General features: G+C 41.3%; 3 protein-coding genes across 6 annotated transcripts; 1 reads left to right on the forward strand and 2 right to left on the reverse strand.

Annotated features, from left to right (window-relative positions):
* Positions 1–2,126: 2,126 nt before the first annotated feature.
* Positions 2,127–4,009, reverse strand: LOC135596633 (protein DETOXIFICATION 49-like). Its single transcript, XM_065088692.1, has one exon. The coding sequence runs from the start codon at positions 3,884–3,886 to the stop codon at positions 2,318–2,320; it is 1,569 nt and encodes a 522-aa protein (XP_064944764.1). The 5' UTR covers positions 3,887–4,009; the 3' UTR covers positions 2,127–2,317.
* A 7,778-nt stretch (positions 4,010–11,787) lies between these two features.
* On the reverse strand, positions 11,788–14,858 carry LOC103971710 (F-box protein PP2-A13). Of its 3 annotated transcripts, none has more exons than XM_065090375.1 (4): positions 14,332–14,858; positions 13,860–13,978; positions 13,252–13,360; positions 11,788–12,490 (listed from the first exon to the last, which is right to left on the reverse strand). In XM_065090375.1, the coding sequence occupies exons 1-3, from the start codon at positions 14,647–14,649 to the stop codon at positions 13,288–13,290; spliced, it is 510 nt and encodes a 169-aa protein (XP_064946447.1). In that variant the 5' UTR covers positions 14,650–14,858; the 3' UTR covers positions 11,788–12,490; positions 13,252–13,287. The 3 variants fall into 3 exon arrangements, with proteins under 3 accessions (XP_064946447.1, XP_009384077.3, XP_064946448.1); XM_065090376.1 differs by having other exon boundaries at positions 12,354–12,490; positions 13,252–13,345; XM_009385802.3 differs by lacking the exon at positions 13,252–13,360 and having other exon boundaries at positions 14,332–14,855.
* Positions 14,859–15,342: 484 nt separating this feature from the next.
* LOC135597435 (COP9 signalosome complex subunit 1-like) lies at positions 15,343–21,857 on the forward strand. Of its 2 annotated transcripts, XM_065090378.1 has the most exons (7): positions 15,343–15,896; positions 16,586–16,906; positions 17,821–17,937; positions 18,019–18,104; positions 21,058–21,292; positions 21,452–21,649; positions 21,769–21,857. In XM_065090378.1, exons 1-6 carry the CDS (start codon positions 15,474–15,476, stop codon positions 21,626–21,628), a joined length of 1,359 nt encoding a protein of 452 aa, XP_064946450.1. In that variant the 5' UTR covers positions 15,343–15,473; the 3' UTR covers positions 21,629–21,649; positions 21,769–21,857. The 2 variants fall into 2 exon arrangements, with proteins under 2 accessions (XP_064946450.1, XP_064946449.1); XM_065090377.1 differs by having other exon boundaries at positions 21,452–21,857.
* Positions 21,858–23,120: the final 1,263 nt, after the last annotated feature.

The following is a 23,120-nucleotide window of genomic DNA, read 5'->3' on the forward strand; positions in this document are numbered from 1 at the left end:
TTCAAACTTCACTTATCATTAAGATTCACTCAAAAATATTTAACAAACAAACACACACACACACATGTATGTATATAACTAAAAAAAAAGATTTTTGATACAAGTGATGGAATATGATTGATTCACTTACACTCTAACATATAGAGCAAAGCAATGAACACCTAAATATGTAATTAACATTGTTCATTTACTTTGTGAGTTTTGATTGTTATAGTTCCCAAATAGTTTTGGATTTTTGGAGTCAATATCTTTAGAGATAAAGAACCCAAGTATGAAAAGACTTGTTCATGAATGAAAATAATTTAAATATTATAATTTGATTATTTTATAAATATTACATGTATTTCAAGATCTTCATACAAGAAAAATACTTCAAATGCTTTTAGGATTTTATTAATATTTTTTTATAAAAATTAAAAAATTAAAATTTATGTAAAAGGATGTACAAAAGATTTATGTGTTATTATCAGATTTAAGTGATGGAATATGATTTATTTACTTAACACTCTAACATAAAAGAGCAAAGCAATGAACTAATCAATATTATTCATATACTTGTGTGAGATGTGATTGTTATGGTTCACAAATAGTTTTGGATTTCTTGATCTAATGTCCTTAAAAATAAAGAAACCAAGTATGAAAAGACTTGTTTATGAATGAAATTTTTTTAAAAAATTATAGTTTGATTATTCTATAAACATCACATATTTTTTAAGATCTCAACGAAAGTGAAACATGAAAGAAAATACTTCAAATGCTTTTAGAATTTCATTAATATTTTTATAAAGATAGAATTTTTATAAAGGATAAACAAAAGATTTATGCTAATTTTTTTTTACATAGGAGAGAGGTCTTCTGTCGCAAAATTGATTCATATGGCAAATTGCAATACAGCCAACGTTAAGAAAAACTATAATTAAATTATTGTGCTCTATATGTTCATCCTATTAAATATATAAGTTTTATTGACCCCTAATTAATCTTGACCAATTTCTATCCATTTAGCCTTCATGCCAACATGATGGGCATGCCATATGGTCTTCCTCATCAAACAGCTAAATGAAGGCTGTGTGTGTTGTCTTGAAGCTCGAGGAAGACTTTGCTTCAAATATGAAACAGGAAAGACATGAAAGTTAATTGGACTTTTTGACACTGATAGTATGCAAAATAATAATTAAATTTGCAATCAATATATATATATATATATATATATATATATATATATATATAATAATTAAAACCAGTAGTTTTTTCTTTGGTTTTTTATTATATTTTATGTTTAACTAAAATATATCAAACTTATTAAGTTTAAAATATCCAACCTTAAATTATTATCAGTAAACTTGTTCTAGTTCTTAAAACGACTCGTTATCATATCATACTTTATGATCTTTCAAACTTAAGATTCAAAGATATCATTAGTTACGATTTCTCATCATTCATAGAAGAAATTTTTGTTTTATTTCTCATCATGCAACATAGTATTTGCTCCGATACATTTGTTACGATTGTATAGGCTCGATTATCTTTTTACATCTAATATTCAACTAAATTAGGATATCATAACAATTCTTATTTAAGATATTATATTTATATTAAAGTTTGAGTCATAACTTAGAATCAAACCCTAGTAAGCTCCATTAACATCATCTTCATGTCGTCTTTGTATACCTCCAACCTCATACCTACCGTACGAGGTAGTGTTTTTCGAATTAGATTCGTTATGATCGATATGATTAAATCATCAATTTGATAAGCTTCACTCCTTATCCAAAATACTTAAACTCAAATCATGAGTAATAATCTCAGTTCTACCTCATTTTAAATATGTTTGACATGGGAACAATTCTATCAAAAAGTGTGGGCCAGTAATTTGGTCAATGGAGTGCAAGCAAATCATGATCAATTTACTAGCTATACATATGAGGAGCTGTAAATGTGATGATTTATTGCCATTTATTTTTTGGTGCTAATGGCATCTTCTGTATTTTTCTGAAGCAAAATTATATTTTTCTTTTCAGAAAAAAGAAGAATAAAAACTGAGGCATGCAAGCAGTGATATAAGGAGGGGGGAGAGACAGAGAGAGAAATAAGTGCGTGTGTGTGTGTGTTCTTTTAGCACCAAATCACATGAAATCTTGAGTTCGGTTTCGTCTAATGTATAAGGATGCACTTCATATCTTGTAATGTATAAGGATAAGATACAGTATATTGCAACCGGAAAGAAATGATTTGAGAACATGTTCGATTCCTTGTTGCTGTAGACATACATATTCGTGGTTAAAGAAGCCAGAATCCGAGAAAGGAGGAGGAAGAATTATACTTCATAATGAGGAACTGGTTGCTCGATCTTTGGCGATCCATTTTTGTTGGCTTCCTGTCCCCCAGTGAGCTGCTGCGCCCGCTCGGCCTGCGTGTCCCAGTCGGTTCTGTGGATGGCGACGAGCATGAGCACGACGCAGGTGGCCTGCGCCGACAGTAACCCCAGCCACAGACCCTTGAAGTCGAGCGGCGTCCAGAAGGCCAGCCCGACCGCCACCGGCATGCCGACTACGTAGAAGGAGGCCAGGTTTATGTTGGCGCCGAGCTTGGGACGCGCGCTTCCTCTCAGCACCCCGCACCCGGTGGTCTGCGGGCAGTTCCCGAGCTCGCACAGGCCCAGGACCGGTAACGCCGACGCGGTGAGCTCGAAGATGGCGGAGTCACGGGCGAACATCCTGGCCCACACGTGGCGCACCGAGACGGCGAACCCGAACGCGGCGAGGCCGAGCGCGACGCTGCATGACAGTCCGACGGTGGTAGCTCGACGAGCTCGGTCGGGCCGGTTCTCGCCGAGCTCGTTGCCGACCCGAGTCGACACGGCAAAGCTGAGCGAGGTCGGGAAAATGTAGATGAGTGAGGTGGTCTGTATCAGAATACCCATGGAAGCGACGGTGGCCGCTGGGTTGACGAGGAGACCGCACAAGATGATCATGATCTCGTACCACCACCACTCCAAGCACACCGAGATGCAGCTGGGGACAGCGACGTTTAGAAGCGGCCTCCATCCTTTGAAGCACTCGGAGCTGAAGCTTAGTCCTCCCGTGGTCCGGCGGAGGTTGGAGAAATAGATGTAGCCAAGGAGGAAGAGAACGACGTTGAAGTGAAACCAAACGGAGGCCAAGGCGACGCCGCCGATGCCGAGGCGGAGAACAGATACCAAGAGGTAGTTGATGGGCAGGTGGAGGACGACGGCTAGCCCGGCTGACATGGTCAGCGGGAGCGTGATGGACTGAGCTCTGAGATAAATGCGGAGAGGGTGAAGAAAAGACTGGAGGATGAGGTCAGGAAGGCAGGCACGGAGGTAGGAGCTGGCGGCGGCGACGAGAGCCATGTCCTGGCAGACGAGGAGGAGGAGAGGGCGGATGTAGTACCATAGGAGGGCGATGGGGATGGAGGCGGAGAGGAGGAGGAGAACGGTGCGGTGAAGGGCCGGCCCGAGGAGGTGGGAGCGGCGCGCGCCGAAGGCCTGGCCGCAAATGGGCTCCATGCCCATGGCGAGGCCGGAGAGGACGGAGTAGCCGGTGATGTTGGCGAACCCGATGGCCAGGGAGCCACCGGCAATGGCGAAGTCGCCGAGCCGGCCGAGGAAGAGCATGGAGACCAAGGAACGACAGTAAAGCAGCAGGCCGGTGAAGGCTATGGGCAGCGCGAGGCTCAGGATGGACTTGGCTTCAACAAAGGCCAAGGATGCTGAGCCGAGAGGCCTCAGCGTTAGGACTGGCGGCAGCGCTACCACCTCCGCTGGGCTCTTCAAGGGGGGCTTCTGCACGAGGAAGGGGACAGTGAGGAGGCCATGGCGGTCATCGTGGTGGTCGCATTGGCTTGGTGCAGCAGGCTTACGCATGGCGATCGAACTTGTATTATAAGGACAAGGAGGAGGAGGAGAAGGGGTAAGGGTTTACGAGGCTCTGCGCACGCGCGGCCCGCTCGCTATCTCATTGGCTCCCTCACTCCAAACAAATACATCTCAGACTTTTGTTGGAACACTGACCAAGCGAAGCAATAAGAAGAGGACGAGCATTGGGCGTCTAAATATAAGGGTGTGGAGTGGAGGAGGCCAAATTGCATTACCTATTTCCATTCTTCATGTTGATGACAAGTCAAACGAATGACGATTAGTTTCCAACACATACGCATCACATTCATCTTGGACTAATGTCATTCTATACCTTCTTCGGTTTCCCACTCCTTTAGCCACATCCAACACCATGTGAATCACAAGCATCTTAGACTAATAATGCTTGGTGATGACCCTACTAATATCAAGATTGATTTTTTGATGCCAATGTCATTATTGTTTCTGGAAATTAAATGCCTACGTTGAGCTGCATCACAAGTACTCATTCCACCGAAAGATGCAGGTTGACGAGCTGCAAGTTCGTATGGGAACATGGAAGAAAGATGGTTCTTCTGTGGTCTTCTGCTTAGTTTTGCTGTGCATTAGATTTGCATGCAACAGAAAAGTCAAACCCACAATCGCTGGAGAGTTCAAACCACTAAAACAAAGCTTTCATCTGGTGAGAGTGTGACCACGCACTGTTAGTATGTTGAATTCCGAGATGAAGGTGCAAATATCGTGGAACAAACGTTGGAGTTGTCCATGTGTGGAGATGTCGATCGAGGCTTTGACTTCAATCCTGGAACAACTCAGAAGCCAGGCGGAAGAAGAAGTGGGTTTCATGTAAGATAAAGAAACCTAATGGTTTGTCTTCTCGTCTGCAACCCCCATACACCGGGAAGCTGGCAAATGACACAAGGACGTGGCATTGTCTCTCTTCTTCTTCTATACGTTGGGTCCAACCCATACGTGGGTTTGGACAAATTGGGCATACAAATTTGGGCCATAAGCTCAAATCAAAGAATTCAAGAGAGAAAGGGTAAAATTGGTGTGAGAGCAGTGTGTGCGCGTACAGTGAAAGCGTGCAGCGTGTGGAGAGAGAAATAGAGAGAGAAAGATTAGGTTTCTAAGTTTTCTGCTTGACGATCGGTGGCCAAACGTTGAGAATCCTTGTAGCAAACTCTACAATCCTAACGGTGTTGATCTATAGTTTACCCTCTCTAAGGTATTTTCCTGTGATATCCATTTTGTGAGACCTAAAATTCTCTTTTGAGGAGATTCATCCTACATGATGAAAATATGCTTTTTTTGAGCCAAGATCTATGATCTTGATGTTATTCTGATCCTCTAGTTATTCTAGAGAAGACCTACTGTAAACACGTTATCAACGGTCCCGTGATTTTTCCCGCATTGGATTTTTCACGTTAAAAGATTTGGTCTCACTGTGTGATTGATTATTTACTCTATTGATTATTTACTCTATTGTTTATGCTGTGCTGGTTGATATTTATATTTGGATACCAAGTTGGTATTTTGATGAGGAACCCATTTTGATACATAAAGAGTTCCGCTTTCTCAAGTTTCTTCCCAACACCAGTAAAAGATCACTGTATTATAAGATCAAAGGACCGGATCTTGCTCGTCTCCGAGACTGTACTTGAAACACTGCTATGTACTTTTTCGTGCAGCCTTTGGTTCCCCCGACGTGCATGCATCGAGTGCTTTTGGATACCAGCGTAAAGGAGGAGCACTTGCTTCGAGTGCTTTTGGATACCAGCGTAAAGGAGGCGTGCAGCAGGTGAAACCTGGGAGGGAAGAAGCGGGTTTGGAGGTTCAAAGGAGGAGCGGAGCGATCACGGCATGGGTGCAGCTGGGAAGAGGCGGGAGCATGCAGGCATCGTGCGCCGGCGTACGTGTCGCGCTCCAAAAGTCGTGGCCGACGGAGGCTGCTTTGGATCGCTGTGATCTCCTCCGGCCGACACAGATGGTGACCATTTAATGTCGGGGCCCTCGATCTCGTCCTCCACCACAAATTTTCCATTCGAACCCTCACGAGTATCACGATTCGATGATGCTCATACGTATCCACTCTGATCCACCTTATGAGACGGACGCAAAGGTACCGTAGTTTGAGGGAAAGCAAACGCTATACGGCATGATTAGACCATGGAAAGTAGGGCATCACTCATCTTTGTTCCACTAAGTATCTTTGATGTCCATGCTGATGAACATGACAGCCGATGAGCAGGAGAACTCATCCTTCCAATTTCCTACCACTCCCTGTTCATATTTCAATCTTATGTCATTTTCATTTCTCTATTGGCTTAGGGACATAGTGTCTTTCATGTATAGAATTAGGACTTTTTTGTTTGAGAGGTATTGGTGTAAACAACTTTGAGCCGTGGCCTCGGGGCCGACGCGGCTCGATTCGGGTTCGGACGACGGGGATCTCCCTGGGGCGTCCCTTGGATCCGCTAAGGTGGTCCGGTGCGACGTCCGATCGGGACGGTGTAGCCGCTTCCTCCGGGCAGGAACTCCTTACCCGCTCGCCCCGCGGGGCCTTTCGGCTTCGCACCTACACAAAGGTCGGGCCAGGGTGCTCGGCCCGACCCCTCCGATGATCAAGTTAGCAGATGTGGAGGGGGTTTCAGATGAAGAGATGTTTTTGTGTGTCTGTCTTTTTCCTCCTCCCCCCCTTCTCTATGATGAACGAGAGGGTATTTATAGGGAAACTTACTGTTGTTTGATGTGCCCACCTGCAGGAGGCAGGCTGGTAGCGTCTGACATGGGCGTTGACATGGCGTGAAGAACCGAGCATGAGTAGGCGTTAATGCGCCTCGGCCAGTGTTCTGGTTCATTCGATCGAGTGCAGTCACGCCGATCGAGGCATGAGGCGTCGGTTGACATCAGTCGAGTCTTATCATAATTACTATCCTCATCATATTCCCCCCCGGAAAGAAGCTATGCGTCGGTCATTGTAACGGGAGTCCGAGGCATGGCTTTAGCTTTCAGACGGGCTGGCCGCGAGGGCGCAATCTGGGGGAGCATGGAGCCGAGGAGCACGACGCAGGCGGGCTGGCCGCACAGGTGTGTCTCGGGAGCGTGGAGCCAAGGAGCACGACGCAGGCGGGCTGGCCGCGCAGGTGTGTCTCGAGGAGCACGACGTAGGCGGGCTGGCCACGCAGGTGTGTCTCGGGCATCATGCGGCCGAGGAGCACGACGCAGGCGGGCAGGCAACGCAGGTGTGGTCTCGGGCATCATGCGACCGAGGAGCACGACACAGGCGGACAGGTCGCGCAGGCATGGTCTCGGGCAACATGGTCGAGGGGTGTGGCTCGGGCCGAGAGGCCACCCTGAGGGGGGCTCTACAGTCTACGACCGAGCCGTGTAGATTCAGAAGGGTTTAGGCCGAGGCTAACCGTGAGCCGGGAGGTAGTCAGGTAGATACTGAACCTTCGCTCGGAAGAGACTGAGGCAAGGCTTAGATTTCTTTTCACGAGGACTACATCGGATAGCCATCGCGGGTGCCTGACCCCTTCTATGGAGCCCGCTGTCGAACGTCGTCCCTTCTCCTTACAGCCGCCCAGGCCTCCGCCGCGATGTACCGGTTAGCCCACTGGAGCATCTCTGGTATCGTGGTGGGGGGTCGCTCCACGAGGGACTAGTGGAATCTGGAAGGTCGTAGACCCATTATAAACGCCTGCACTAACAGAGAGGGATGAGTGTCCAGCAAACCCCGGATTTGTGTGGCAAAGCGATCCACAAAATGTGAGATGGGCTCGTCCTCCCTCTGTTTGAGTCTGATGAGCAGTGCCACGGACGGTTTCGACCGTGCATAGGCCACGAAGTGGAGCTCGAAGTCCTTGACGAGTTGGTCGAAGGTAGCGATCGTTTCGGTCTTCAAGCCGCCATACCATGCGTGGGCCGGCCCTCTCAGAGTGGTAGGAAACGCTCTGCACATCAGGGCATCAGAGGTTCCGTATAGCGCCATTTGGGCGCGAAAAGCAGCTACATGGTCCGCTAGGTCGGTGGAGCCATCGTAAGCATCCAAAGAGGGGAGCTGGAAGTCCGGGGGAACTGTTAGATCCCGTATCTCAGGTGTGAAGGGAGACCCTCGGTGTGCGTCCTCCCCGAGCTCTCCTTTGGACCTGCGAACCTCTTCCTGCACCTCGTCGAGTCGCTGGCTGACGAAGCTCAACTGGGCCCGCAGGGAGTCCGAAGAGAGTACCTCGGGTTCCGGGCGACCGCTCGGGTTTGTCATCACTGGATCCCTAAGCGGGGCCGATCGGACCCGAGGCGAAGTGGGGGGCTCCGATAGTGTCATGTGGGCCCGAACGGGCGCCTTGCGTTGTCGTCGTGGTTCGATCGCGGGCGGGTGCGCCGGATGAGAAACGAGCAGGATAATGGTTTGCACCATTTCCATCATAGCTCGGACTTGACGGGCGAGGTCCTGAAAGGCCTCGGGTGACACGGGCGTTGAGTCGGTTGGGGCATCGTCGGGCGGCGACAAGCCCGGGTCGTTGAATATTCGCATATTGTTCGGAGATCGTGGCGGGGTGTTCGTCACGATAGTCTCCGTGCGGGGGATGTTCCCCCGAGGCTTCGGTCGGGTGTGACCTCTCAGCCATGGGCTCATCTGAGCCGCTCGAGTGATCACCCGGCATCTCGGGCCCTCCTTCTAGCGCCAATATGTTGGTGTAAACAACTTTGAGCCGTGGCCTCGGGGCCGACGCGGCTCGGTTCAGGTCCGGACGACGGGGATCTCCCTGGGGCGTCCCTCGGGCCCGGTGCGGTGTCCGATCGGGACGGTGTAGCCGCTTCCTCCGGGCAGGAACTCCTCGCCCGCTCGCCCCGCGGGGCCTTTCGGCTTCGCACTTGCACAAAGGTCAGGCCGGGGTGCTCGGCCCGACCCCTCCGACGATCAAGTTAGCAGATGTGGAGGGGGTTTCAGATGAAGAGGTGTTTTTGTGTGTCTGTCTTTTTCCTCCTCCCCCCTTCTCTCTGATGAACGATAGGGTATTTATAGGGAAGCTTACTGTTGTTTGATGTGCCCATCTGTAGGAGGCAGGCTGGTAGCGTCTGACATGGGCGTTGACGTGGCGTGAAGAACCGAGCCTGAGTAGGCGTTAATGCGCCTCGGCCGATGTTCCGGTTCGTTCGACTAAGTGCAATCACGTCGATCGAGACGTGAGACGTCGATTGACGTCAGCCGAGTCTTATCATAATTACTAGCCTCGTCAAGAGGGTAGTTTTTTACTTTCCGTTCCAACTAATGATGTGAAAACATAGCGCTTAGCTTAAGAAAAACAAAAAAATCCTTTCAACACTAACTAATTTATTGTAGGAATAGAATCTATTATTAATAACTTTAGTTTTGATAGAAAAAATATTTATCTCCAATCAAAACGTGACATATCGATCTTGCCTTGAGCATAGAAGGATCATAAAGAGAGTCCCACCCGATATCGATCTTAATATAAATCAAGAATGAATTAGGTTGGTCAAGCAGCGTTGTAAGTCTACCACTGATATCTTTTCCTATCTGAACATAAGGAAATGCACCAATTCCAAATTTAAAATTAATTTTATTATTTAATTATCATGTCACCATCAAATCAAAATGGAATATTTTATGTCTTCATTTGAATTTGAAAAATCTTTCTTGGTGGTTTGATCAATTAAGAGTTCACATTATTATGTAAAATGTAAAAACTCTCTTTACATACCCAAAGCATATTATCTCTTTCCTATCCTCACCTTCTATATATATATATATATATATATATATATATATATATATATATATGCAATTTTACCTTGAGCGACCGAGGAGGATCACATCACTCTCCTCACAGTAGAATCATGTCATGATGTCATATACGCATCGACGGCAGACTTCTTTCCTTCCGTGGGAAAAATGTTCGCTCCGGTCATGTTTGATCGTTCTATCAATTCCCATTACGTTTAGCCATTGCAATCGGACGACCGGCGCTGATTGTGCTGAGTGAGGCCGCCGTCTCGGAGTGAGTCCTCATTACCTGTGGATGTGAGAACTTGTGGTCCGCGCAGCAACGCACCGACATCGCCATTGGAAGAGATGAGTCACAAAGGAAGAAAGAGGAGGGAAGCATCCAAACTTTCCAGTGTTCCCACAAGCTCTTGTTCAGTCTTAAATCTCCAGTGGGAATGATGGAAGCAAAAGCAATGCACATTTCTACCGATCTTTTGTAATGCGAGACTAATCTTAATTCGCTTACGATCTATATTTCATATACAAATATCCTTCGAAGATTAGTATAGAACTTTACTATAGTAAAATTGAACCATCTCTCTCTCTCTGTCTCTCTCTCTCTCCTTTTCTTTAGTGTGATCACACCCCAACCATTTCCTCATCTTCATGTTTTCGAGTTGCCATTATCATAGATTATGGTAGTAATCTGACAAGTTTTCTCCTCTGACAAGTTTTTCTCATCTAGTTTTGGAGATCGTAGAATTGATAGAGAAAGCTAAAGTGAAAGGAATGAAGAAAGAATAAAGATAAGCAACCGAAAGGGACGAGATGTAACAACAATGTCAATGAATCCACCTCAAATTTGATGCCTCTAGAAGTACACATTTCTTATTTGTAATCTTGCATTCATAAAAATTAAATGGACAGCTAAATGTTGAACAACTAATATTTATTTTTTAATTTCAGATTTTAGTATTAGAATACAAATTGGAGTAAGAAAAAGAGTAGCCTAACATATTATGATCTTTGAATATTAATGCAACTCTAATTTAAATTTCAGAAAGAAAATGCATGTGCTTTCATAACTGAAGAATGAAACACCCCTTAACAATATAAATATCATATTATTAATCATCATCATCATCATCTTTATCCTTGCTCCGGATGATGAGATCCATCAATAGGAATAAATCCTGCAGGAAGCACAACAAATTCTTGATGAACTTTTATCTCATATTTTACATTTTTGTTATTTTTGGATATATATATATATATATATATATATATATATATATATATATGTGTGTGTGTGTGTGTGTGTGTATATGATATATATATATATATATATATATATATATATATATATATAAATATAAATATATATTTGTATATATATATATATTTGTATATATATATATATATTTGTATATATATATTCTCTACATATGTCATTTGGATTCTTAAGATTCTCTACATATGCCACCATCGTTAAGAGTCATCCAGAATCCTGATTAATCATGTATAATCATGATAAGTATTAATTTATGTGAGTTAACGAAGTATATAAATATACACAATATATAAAATGCCTTTGATATTTTTAAACATAATAATTTTTTAGAGAATGCTAATAGAAAGTGAAGTTTCAACTAAATGTTAGCTCACAGTAACTAAGACAAATATGCATGTTAAATATGCCAAACTTGAAGTTAGATACATAAATATGAAATCACTAATTTTGACTAATATATATAATTTTTTATTTACTAAATTATGATTTAAACTCTCCTTTTTAAATGATAAATGAATCCCTTTCTATAATTAAAATTATAAAAAAAATTTATATCTCATTCTTAGTTGTATACCATTTTTTTTGACCTAATTCACTGTGTCACAGGTATTCTAGAAATTAGGTAGGAAAAAACACTATTAGAAAATTCTGAAAATGAAAAACACTTCCAGCGAAATCTCACAAAAAAAAAAAACCTTTTCGGAAAATTTACCACATACATTATATATAAATGCTTAGGGATTCTTGCTTGAATCTGAATTCATTTTCATCACCAATTAAAATGCACTCAAGCCCCTTTTAAACAGATTACAGAAAAGAACTCAAAAGAAATCTGATTACAATGTACACCGAATTCTTGTTCAATATAAAATGATAATATCACAATTGATTTCAAAAAATTATCATAAAAATTAAGCCAAATTACAGGATCCACATCTTCACACCAAAGTCACATTGATTCTAGTTTCATCCCACAGTCTATTGGAATATTTCCAACTCAAAGACTACATTTTGAGAAACTACTGACAGTCCATGAAGACAACACAGCTCCTGCTTTCCACTCAAATATGCAACTAGTATATACATTATCTGCACACTCAAGACTCCAGAAGGCATACAAGAGAGCAAATCACAGTATGATGATGTTTCAATCTATGTCATGGTGTCAGTGGTGAAGACGTTTCCCCCTCTAAACCCCTTGGGATATATTAAGACAGAGTCGACACAAAGACCACCTTTGGTATGCGTGCAATCGATTTGTTTCATTGAGAACTTGAGGTTGGTGGACACGTCAGAGTTCTCTACAACAAAATCGCCTGCATGGCAAAGGATCCAGGTCCCAGGCTTCTCTAGATAGCACTTGGATCGAAAATGATGGCCATCCGATGTTGAAAGTTGAAACCTCACCGGCTTTATGTCCCACCCATGTATGTGTTCAGTGATGCAGATCCGACGACCAAGCCGCTTGGTAGTGCGTCCTAAATGGAGCCGGAAGAATAGGCTGTAGGAACCAGCTGGGAAGCAGAAATCAATTTCCCCATCCACCTCGAACCACCAAGTTTGCTGAAGGTATGCAACTGTGTGGAATCTGCAGAGCAAAATGCTTGAGTAGGTGCTCATTTCTATCATGTATGCATATATTCAGCTTACCATCGTCTTTAACTTCATCATAAATCTCCAAACCAAATAATTTCTCAATTTAAACCTGCTAGATGGCTAAATTGACAGCAGTTTCGGAAATTGAAGTCAGTGTTTTTCAACTAGAATGTTATAACAGTCCATTTCCGTATAGAATATTCTAATATTAGAAACCACTGAAATAGCCTTTCATGTAGCTGTTACAATGTTTCCTTTTACGAGTTATGACAATTTCTAGTGGAACTTTAAACTGTAGTTTGAAATGAGTGTTCAACAATTTCAATTTAAGGTATATAAGAACACTCTTCGGTGTGCAATACTATCCATCAGTATTCTTCTTGTGTTAATTCAGTTCATTGTCATAAACATAAATGAGGGGATGAACTACAAAGCCAAAAATATCAGGGTTAAACAGAGAGAGAAGCCACATAAAATGTTCAATACAAACTTAAGAATAAGAGGTTTTAAGGCACCTATAGATCATGTCAAAAAAATTATAGTTAAAAAAATCTATGAAACATTTCTGTGTCAAAGGAAAGACACATGAAATGTACCAAAGAAACTCAAGAGCAAGCAAGAGCTTTAAAGGCACCCATAGATCACATCAGGGAGGCTATAATAGATTAATCCTAGGTTGTGATTACCCAGCAAGAGCTTTAAGCAGTCTAAAAGAATTACCCAGCGAAAAATATTATTTCTTGCCAGATATACCTGAATTTCAATTTAGGAGCTTGCAGGGACTGATGTCTACAGGATTCCAAACAAGACTACATATTGAAAGCCATCTTCTTTCCCTAGCAAGAAACTGCTACGTGAAAGACTGGTAAGGAACAAAAAAGACTAGATGTAAAACAACAGATATAAGAACTTGAAAAGATTTACAAGAAACCAATTGAACCTAATCTCATAAAGAGTGCTCGAAGGACAATCACTGCACTGATCTGACATTACAGTTCTAGATAAGTCAAAAGGTAAATGCACAAATGTAAAGCTGGGGGGAAGTAGTTTTTAAATGCATCAAAAGATAGGGATACTTGCTGCCCATGAACATTCACATTTGTAAGAAAATCTAGCATAAACCATGAATCTTTCAAGAGAGAACTAAGCTTAGTGTCGAGAGCACTAGGCCAAAAGATCAAATAAGGATAGCCTAACTTCCATGTTTACATGATATTATCAGATGATTTCTCAGATCAATTACCTTTGTTCCTTATTAATTGAAAAACTATCAAATTTAAGATCAACATATTATGTATGTTATTGGTGCCCTTTAGAAATCAAATAAGCTATTGGTCATTTGACATCCAATGAGGTGATACCTAGACTCCTCTGTAGGGATGTAATTCCAGTATCTCCGATCGTCAATCCCTGTAATCAACAAGGCTTTTGAGGAAATCAACATACAAATTCCACCGCTGGTCTTCTCCAGCCAAAATTCCTACAGTCAACAAAACAGAAACCTAAAATTAGACGAAAGCTAAAATAAGCAAGCGGAGACCCCCCAATAGTCATCTCCAAGATTCGATAGTGTCTCTTATAAAAAGCCCTTTAAGTCTCTCTTGTTCCTCCAGCAATAAAGAAAAAACATTCGATTTTTGTCTTGCAACCAAAAAAATCAAACACCAAAACCCAACAATCAAGACAAGCAAAAATTTAAATATTCCAAGAACTACACACCATCAATGCGAAGAAGATTTCATTGTTGTCTACAAAACCAAGTAATCAAGCATCGACATAACCTAATGACCTAAGTTTCTTCAATCTTATCAGCAGAATCCAAAGAAGACCTACCTTAGTGCCCCCATCGAAACGATTCGGCCGGCACAACCGGGCATATATCTCCAGACAGCTCTTTTTGTGGGGGTTCTTCTCATCCGAGGCCAATGCCAACAGACGCCGGTAGTTGCTCGGGAGCTTCGTCTCCCACACCAAGTCCGCCGAGGCCGCCCTCCAGAACGTCCGGCTGAGCCGCGCCGCCCGGCAGATCTCCGGCGGGTCGAGGTGGACGATCACCGCCGCGACGCAGCTCTCCGGGAGGTCGCCTAGCCCCGTCTGTTGGCCTCCCGCCTCCCCTTCCAGCCCCATAACACTCGAAGCCCCGGCCCCCATCGCCCCGGCGGCCCACAGCACCACCACCAGCAGCCCCGCAGCAAGAGGCCACAAACTTTGGACCAAATCCGACCGATTCCAAGCTCGCAAGCCCAGCTGCCGCGGCCAAAGCACCAATTGAGAGGGGAAAACTCACGTAAATCAAGACTTTTGTGCGTTGCCCGGGGGTGAGACACCAGGATAAGATATCTTTTTGGGGGAAGATTGAACCCGGGGACGGCGATTCCGACAAAGTCGATAAGAATGGGGCGGTGGAGGGACCCGCCACAAGATGACTAAAATACCCCTACGCAGGCATTTTGGTTTTTACCCGTAAATTCTGCGTATATATTTTCCCACAAATTTCTTATTATTAGACTTTATTAAAATTAAAGAAAAGGAAAAAAGAAAAGGCCTGTCGCTATTAATGGTTTCCTACACTTCGATTAGATATTCTTTAAGCGAAATTACACCTTTGTCCATGGCCAGTGACCTACTTCCTTAATTAAGACATGTAGTTAATGCCATTGCCTCGGCTCCAATATTTTTAATTTATACTTATTTCTCTAATTTTAAATTTTATAATAAGGAGATATCGTAGGAAATAATATGAACATAAGAGTTGAATAAGACAAATAATACGAGAAAAAAAGGAGAAACATAATAATATGTCTTTAAAAAGAATAAAATAAACCCAAACAAAAAATCGTCGTATATTTCGATGCTGACGACAATGGTGTTCTCATCGTCCATCCATCCATAGCGGCCCACATCGAGGCTGCTAGGGTTTTGCGAAGCGATCCCTTACGCCTCGGATCTGAGAAGGGGAAGCGAAGGCACGGGCCATGGACGGCGGCGACGAGGGCGTCGTCGTGGCTCCAATAGGCGACGAATCTATGTGCTCCAACGGCGGCGCCGTGGACGATCCGCGCCGGCCGCCGGCGAGTTCAGGCAAGGCGGCCGCAGGCGGCGGTGAGCAGATGGACTTGGAGGCTTACGTTGCGCTCTACACAGGTCGGACCAGGGTGTCGCGGTTGCTCTTCATCGCCGAGCGGTGCGGCAACGAGGGGATGCAGCTGGAGGCCCTCCGCATGGCCCACGACGAGATCAAGAAGGGGGAGGATTCGCACCTCTACCGGGAGGTCATTGCCAAGATCGGCGGCCGGCTCGGTCCGCTGTATGCCCTCGACCAGACGTGGGTGGACATGGTCGATCGCCGCGCCGAGGCGCGCAAGGAGAAGCTCGAGAACGAGCTCAATTCCTATAAGGTGCCGTATGCCTTCCTCCTTTTCTCCTGATTCTTGTAGACTTCTAGTTGATTATACTTCCCGATGCATTGTTTGTGATTTCCTATTGATAGCTCGTGATATCTCCACACGCTTCAGAATCCTTGTACCGGGGATTATAATGTCAGTGCCTTTTACCTCTATGCAGTGATCTAAAGGGTGGTTAACCTTGTCGTTAGTGTTTTCTTTAGGATATTTATTGAGATTAAACGTGATTGGTATACTACGCTTTTCCACATGTAACATTTGTAGTGCACTGAGGCGAGCATTATCGCCACTATCCACTTGAAAGATTGGTTGAACTATAAATATAACATGTACAAGTATATTTAATACTCGATCATAATCATTGTGCTCTACTTAATTTTACACATAAAGATTGTCCTTAGCTTTTGCTATTATTTAATTTTACATGACCCTTAGAAGGATTGGTTACTTTTGGTTTCTTCTGTAACATGTACAAGTATGTTCTTATGAAGGCAGTTCTCTGTTTCTTTTTTTCTTTTTCTATTTGTCATTTTAGTTGAGTAAAGCAAGTTCATCATTTGATCAATATATTGTTGAAATTTCTTGGATGATGCTTGCCTCATAAAAAACTATGTGGCACTTCATTATCTCTTGCTTTTGTGCCATCACTAATTGTCAATTATTTCTTAAACATTTATGTGCAGACAAATTTGATCAAAGAAAGCATCAGAATGGGTTTCAATGATTTGGCAGATTTTTTCTATGCCCATGGTCAACTTGGTGATGCCTTCAAGAATTATGTCCGCACTCGTGACTACTGCACTAGTTCAAAACACATAAGCCAGATGTGTTTAAATGTTATCCTGGTCAGCATTGAGTTGGGCCAATTCATGCATGTATCCAATTATGTAAGCAAAGCAGAGCAAGCACCAGAGCAGGTGGACCCTATAACCCATTCAAAACTACGATGTGCTGCTGGGTTGGCTTACATGGAAACAAAAAAATATAAGCTCGCCGCTCGTAAGGTTAGTTTATTGAATGTTATTATGCCTTGATTAATGTCACTTTTTTAATGAGTCAGGTAAGCTAATTCAGTTAGGGCCCATGGCAGTAAGATATGTCTGTTATAGTACGGTCCTTGGTAATTTTCCTGATGTTTGGGATTTCTGAAGATTGTTGGTTTGATATATTTTATTATCCTTATTCCTACTTTTAATGCCTGTAGAGTGCAGATGTGATTATTGATATTATGGACGCACTATACAAGTAGTAATAAACTGTGTTTAGATTTGATTTCAAAATCATTTTATTTGGTTGAGTATTTCAATTTAATAGTTAAAAATATGCAGAGATTGTCAATGGTAATACTTGTTCTAGAAAGTAAGTTTCTCTGTACCCATTTGCATTTTCTACTTCTTGCTGAAATTTTATATATCCGGTTAAGATGTTCCATTTCTTCTGAAAAAAAAATCATATTTAATGATACGTGGGTTTGTTGTCAGTGTGAATAGTTTTTGCTTTTTCCCACCACTTTAATGAACTTTCATGTGATGATAAAGTTTAATTGTTTGTGTTGCATGTTCTAAAATATGCTTGAAGTAGCCTCTCTTCTTGGAGGGATAAGGCTGCATCTATCAATTATCTTCAGATCCTATATCAATAGGATCCTTGCGCACTGGACTTAGCTATGCCTTGCTTTTGTGATGTGTCTTCCTTTTTTCTTTTCTGAAGCCACTAGCGCAATTTTCTTCAACATCTGGGGATGAATGGTGTTTGTAACCACCGTACCTAGGATTTAAAATCTAACATTGTGTTTTTTGTTTGTAATCACATACTGTTCATTCGCTGTTAGCACAATTTCAAGGAATTTATTGCTTGTTAGGTACATTTTGATTTCTCTGAAAGACATGCTAATTGATGGCTTTATCAAATTTGGCAGTTTTTGGAAACAGGACCTGAACTGGGTAACAATTATACAGATGTGATAGCACAACAAGATGTTGCTACATATGGAGGACTTTGTGCACTTGCTTCTTTTGATCGGACAGAGCTAAAGGTCTCTTTTATGCCAGTAATCTTTTCTCCCACCTTGGAGTTCCACTCAATGTATACTAACTACTATTCTTTTCTTTGCCAGAACAAAGTCATTGACAACATTAACTTCAGAAATTTTTTAGAGTTGGTGCCTGAAGTTAGAGAACTTATTAATGACTTCTATGCAAGGTGAGATAGAACTTCTACATTTTTGAAATATCTTCTATTATAAACCATAGCATTTCATAATAAGGCAACTTAAATTCTTTTACTGTATTCCATCTTGATGCTCATAGTTTCATTAATTCTTCTTTAAATTATGAGAACTCAATTGGGATGCCTATTTTTTCCACTCCTTTTCAAACTAAGTTTTAGTATTTGTGACTGACTTATTCCGCTGACCCTATTACTCAAGTCTACCTATATAGGGAACTGAGTCCATCAGTTAAGTACCTTTTATTAGGTTTAATTATAACTTAAAGGTGGATCATAGCACTCCAGTCACTGACTTCAGCAAATGTGCTATTATAATTTTAGTAAATTGGTAATAGTATCAAAGGTTTTGATTTCTTTGTTGTGGTGATATTGTTTGATTTTGTCATTCTTGATAATTTGACATAAAATATAACTAGGGAGAATGAGATGACATGTTGATTATGAGAAATGGAAAATGTGGATACCTTGAAGTTAATTTTATATTTATTTTTTAAATATGAAGTATTTCTATATACTTTATGAGAGAGAGTATGCTTATATGCTTATACATTGGTGCATGCTAACACATACCACATATGCCTATGTGGTGATTGAACCAATTGGAATGCTGCTTCTGCTTTTTATAACCTTGCAACATTGGGGTATTAAATGTGTGGTCCATTTAGAAAAGGAAGCCTAACTGAATGCAATTTGGTTGTCTGATAGGTAAGGAAAAGGCACCAAGCAGAGAGCTTATGTTGGTGATAGATTGACTGAGAAATTCTGTTTTTGAAATGGGACCCAGAAAACAATCTCCTTTAGGATTTGAAAGTTGTGTACCTAATTGTACTAAAATTTGTTGTTCTGAGCACCAAAGGACAGTTGGAATTTGTTGCAAATTGGTTGCCTATAGATACTTTATATGTAGAAGCAATCTTATTATGAAGTCAAACTAATGGAGACTGGACAGAGGCAAGTCGATCCTTTTCTACAGTTTAATTTTTTGGTGGAGAGGTTCATGTTAGAACTCAAGGAAATTGTTGTGCAAGCCTATAGAACAGATCATGTTCCAGTAAGGTCGTTGAGAGGTTCATGTTATTGACACAACAGATGCAGTGTAGTTTATTAGATAGGGAGGAAAGATTAGAAGAGGACAGATAAAATGAGAGTAGAGGAGAAGATGAGGAGAAGAGGAACAAGTAGAGGAGGAGATAAACAGCTGACAAGCCCAAAACATTAACTCTTCATAAATTCAACTTATCAACCTTAATGGCTAAACCTTCAAGAAATATGTAGATGAAGCCCCAAAGACATTTTACTTACAGAGGTTGTTTAAAATAAAGAAGAATGGTGTCATATCTGATGGCTCTTCCTGATCCAAATTCTGTGACCAAGTTAGCATTCATTGAATTTCTGGAAAATTCTGTTTTAGCTCATTTTCGGCTTCAAACATTAATCCTGAACCGTGCATCTTCCTTCTTTTCTAGTACTCAACCAGACTTTAAGAAAGAACAATCTCAATAAAAGTATAAAGTTTTATTACCTTTAGGCCCTTCAAAGATAGGATTCTTTGTTATTTTTGAATCAAGCAAACCTCTCTACAAGTAATACTGACATTGGCCTAAATGCTTTTCACTTGACAACAGAGGTTGTTATTACCTCATAATCTCTCAGTTCTGAAATGCTTTTCATTTGACAACATTTTGGTTACTGTTATTGTTCTATATTTTTCATTGGAGTCTTCTATTCAGTCTGCAAATCTCACATTTGGTATAATTGATGCATCACAGTGTCTCAAGAATTTTAACAGTGTGACAGTTTAGTGGGTGTTGCACTTTTTCCCAAATCCCAAACCATGTATCCATTTGTTTTTCTAATTTGACCACGTGCTTTTTTATTTTAGGATCTGAATCCACTTGTGTCTTTAATACAACATTTTTTGACTTGCTGAACAAACATTTGCATTGTATGCTAACTGAAAACATTTCAATGAAAGAAAGAAGAATAAGCTAAAGATCAATTTATATGATGTTTTCAACTTTATAGAATGGTAAAATCATTGAATCCCAAGACTAAAAGAGTTTATGCAACCTGAGACTGGGACACTTTATGCAACGTGATTATTCTTTATCTTGTGCAAGGCAAATCTATCTAGCAGGTAATGATATTTGCTTATGTCAATTGGTCCTTCTGTAAGTTGGGAGCATACACTTGATAACACCATTCTATGATCTTGTAATGCATAGTGTAACTTGAACCGAATGGTGTGTTCTCAAACAAGTCACTGCACCTCTTTCACGAATGAAGAATTGGGTAGTTACATCACATCTTGCTACCATGTGCACACCTCTTTCAAGATTACGGTAGCAATTGTATGTTTTCGGAGGTGAAGTAGACAACAGCTGAGACACAGGAAGTTTGATCAACCCTTTTTTTCTTTTTGTTAGAGAGGAAACACCAACTTTTAGTAACTTCGTTGATGTCTGATTAATTGACAAATCAATCCTAATCTAAATTATAACCTTATGTTGCTCCCATGACCTTTGTCTGTCTGATTTATCAGTGAATTAATTTTAATCGAAATTTTTTCCTTTATCTCCCTTGACGTTTATCTATCTGATTGGTCGATGAATCATTCTTAAAGTAAATTCTTAGTTGAACTATTTTTTAGTTATCATTGCGTAATTGTTATTTTTCAAAGATTCAAACTAATCTAAGTTCTGAAACATGTTGAATCCAAAAAAATGATCCATTATATTTTGTACCTGTAGAATGTCTTGATAATGTTTGCTTAAACTTACCTTACCTTAACACTGCTGCAAGTTAACTTGTAGCAAATTAGTCTTAAGATTTTGTAGATTGTCTACATATGTCTTTTTAAGTGCTAGAATACTAGTTTTGGATTAAGGATTTTGGTACTCATTCTAAAAAGGATGTTGCATTTCAGTCGCTATGCCTCATGCTTGGAGTATCTTGAGAACCTCAAACCGAATCTACTGCTGGATATCCATTTGCATGATCATGTCGAAACACTTTACACTGATATTCGGCACAAAGCCATCATTCAGTATACGCATCCGTTCATTTCTGTTGATTTACACACAATGGCCGGTGCCTTCAAAACTAGTGTTGCTGGGTTAGAGAAAGAACTTGAAGCTTTAATCACTGATGACAAAATTCAAGTAAGTTCTCTTTTTCTTTCTTTTGGTTGAGCCAAAGTGTAAAACAAAAATGCTTGCAAACATTATTTTCGTCACTTGTTGGAAGGCATCCAAAGTTTTCCTTTTGTTGCATGACACCTCTCAGGTAAAATAACCCTGCTGTCTCATAATTGATTGCAGGCTCGAATAGATTCTCACAACAAAATTCTTTACGCAAGGCATGCTGATCAAAGAAATGCTACCTTCCAGCGTGTCCTACAAACTGGTGTGGAATTCGAGAGAGACGTAAGGTCCATGTTGATGAGAGCCAATTTGATTAAACAAGAAAGCATACTCAGGGCAGCAAGGAAACTTTGAAGCTGAATGGTGATTTCGTAGGTGGGAGGCTTTAGATTTGCACCTGATGTGAATGAAAGATGATGTTTTTTTTTCCTCCTTTTTTTGCATTTTGACATCAAGTCCATGATTAATTTTGGGGCATCTACATGTACTTGCAGAGCAGGGACCTGCGTTGGTAATCGTTATGTTGTTGTATATACTTGGAGGAAGAAAATTATCCACAGACAGCCAAATTCATGTTTTAACACTCATCAAAGTCTTTGGCTGCATTGATTTACACAAGAAGCATTCATCTTGGATGAAAGCAAAAAAAAATTTCATGATTTAATCTGATCACCAAATCCCACTGTTGTGTTGCTCTCATGTATGTGATCCTATTGAGGTTCTCATCCTGATGATGTAGTAGTGAAGGGTCGATGCAACCACCAGCTAATATCAAGTAACCGTTGAAAATGTGTTCGATGTGTAATAGCAAATAATTCTAAATGTTGGTTTTACCAACAGTATCCAGCTTGTCTTTTCCAGAGTAATTAGCTGAAACAGTTTGAATTTTCAGCTTGCACTTATGAGAACAGGAGTTTAGTTTGTGTTCAAAGAGAAGACATATATTGTCTGCATTTTGTTTCTTGTATGAGGTGGTACATAATCAGCTCAGGCGTTGCCTAAAGAGCTTCAACTACATCCATGAGATCCTGTGACTTTTAAGCCCACAAATCTGACTCCCATCTTCTCCTTACTGCATCAAAAAGGTCAGCCCAATCAGGACCACTTAACCTAGATTTTTGGACTGCTTGGTGGCTCCAACTTATTCATCTGTTTGCCAGGATATAGGGTAAGTCCCATGTATGAATTCAATAATGTTATCATTGATTTCTTTTCAACAACATTTCGGTGTACCTCTACAAACAGAGCTAATTTGAAGGATAAATGAGATGTTCTTTTTTATCTTGGGATGGCAGCTATGCGAAGATTATTACGCAGGAGGTCAGCAATCAATGGCAGTGTAGAGTGTCGAACTTGACAATTCCAGATGACTTGTCACAGCTTCACAGTACCTTCATCACCTGGGAAAGGCGGCCTTGTCTTTTTGTTTCCATTGCCTGCTCCTCCACGCTTCCAACTCTTTTGTCAGTAAGACTACAGTGAGGACATTTGGCCTCTATGGCCCCCAATAGCTTCTGCTTCCTGCAAACTCCAAAGTTGTTATCAATCTTTAACCTATTAGTGTTAACAAGTATTTTTTGGGTAAGAAAGGATGTTCAAGTTCAGAGCCTGAGATCAATCATTCCAGTGCTTTTTGTCAGTGTCACCATTGCTGTTGTTCATCTTCTCTTTCAAGTTGCTTGAAAAGTTTGCACTCCCCTGACAAAAGAATTGGCCCACTGGCACATAATTCATTGGTATATTTCGAGGCAAGTCACCTTCAAGAATCTACAATTATTTTCCCATCTACTGCATTTATAAATCCATTAAATATTTGGGTTTTATTTTTTAGAAATGACACAGTGAA

This window comes from Musa acuminata, chromosome BXJ1-11, assembly GCF_036884655.1.
Source record: "Musa acuminata AAA Group cultivar baxijiao chromosome BXJ1-11, Cavendish_Baxijiao_AAA, whole genome shotgun sequence".
Taxonomy (NCBI): Eukaryota; Viridiplantae; Streptophyta; class Magnoliopsida; order Zingiberales; family Musaceae; genus Musa; species Musa acuminata.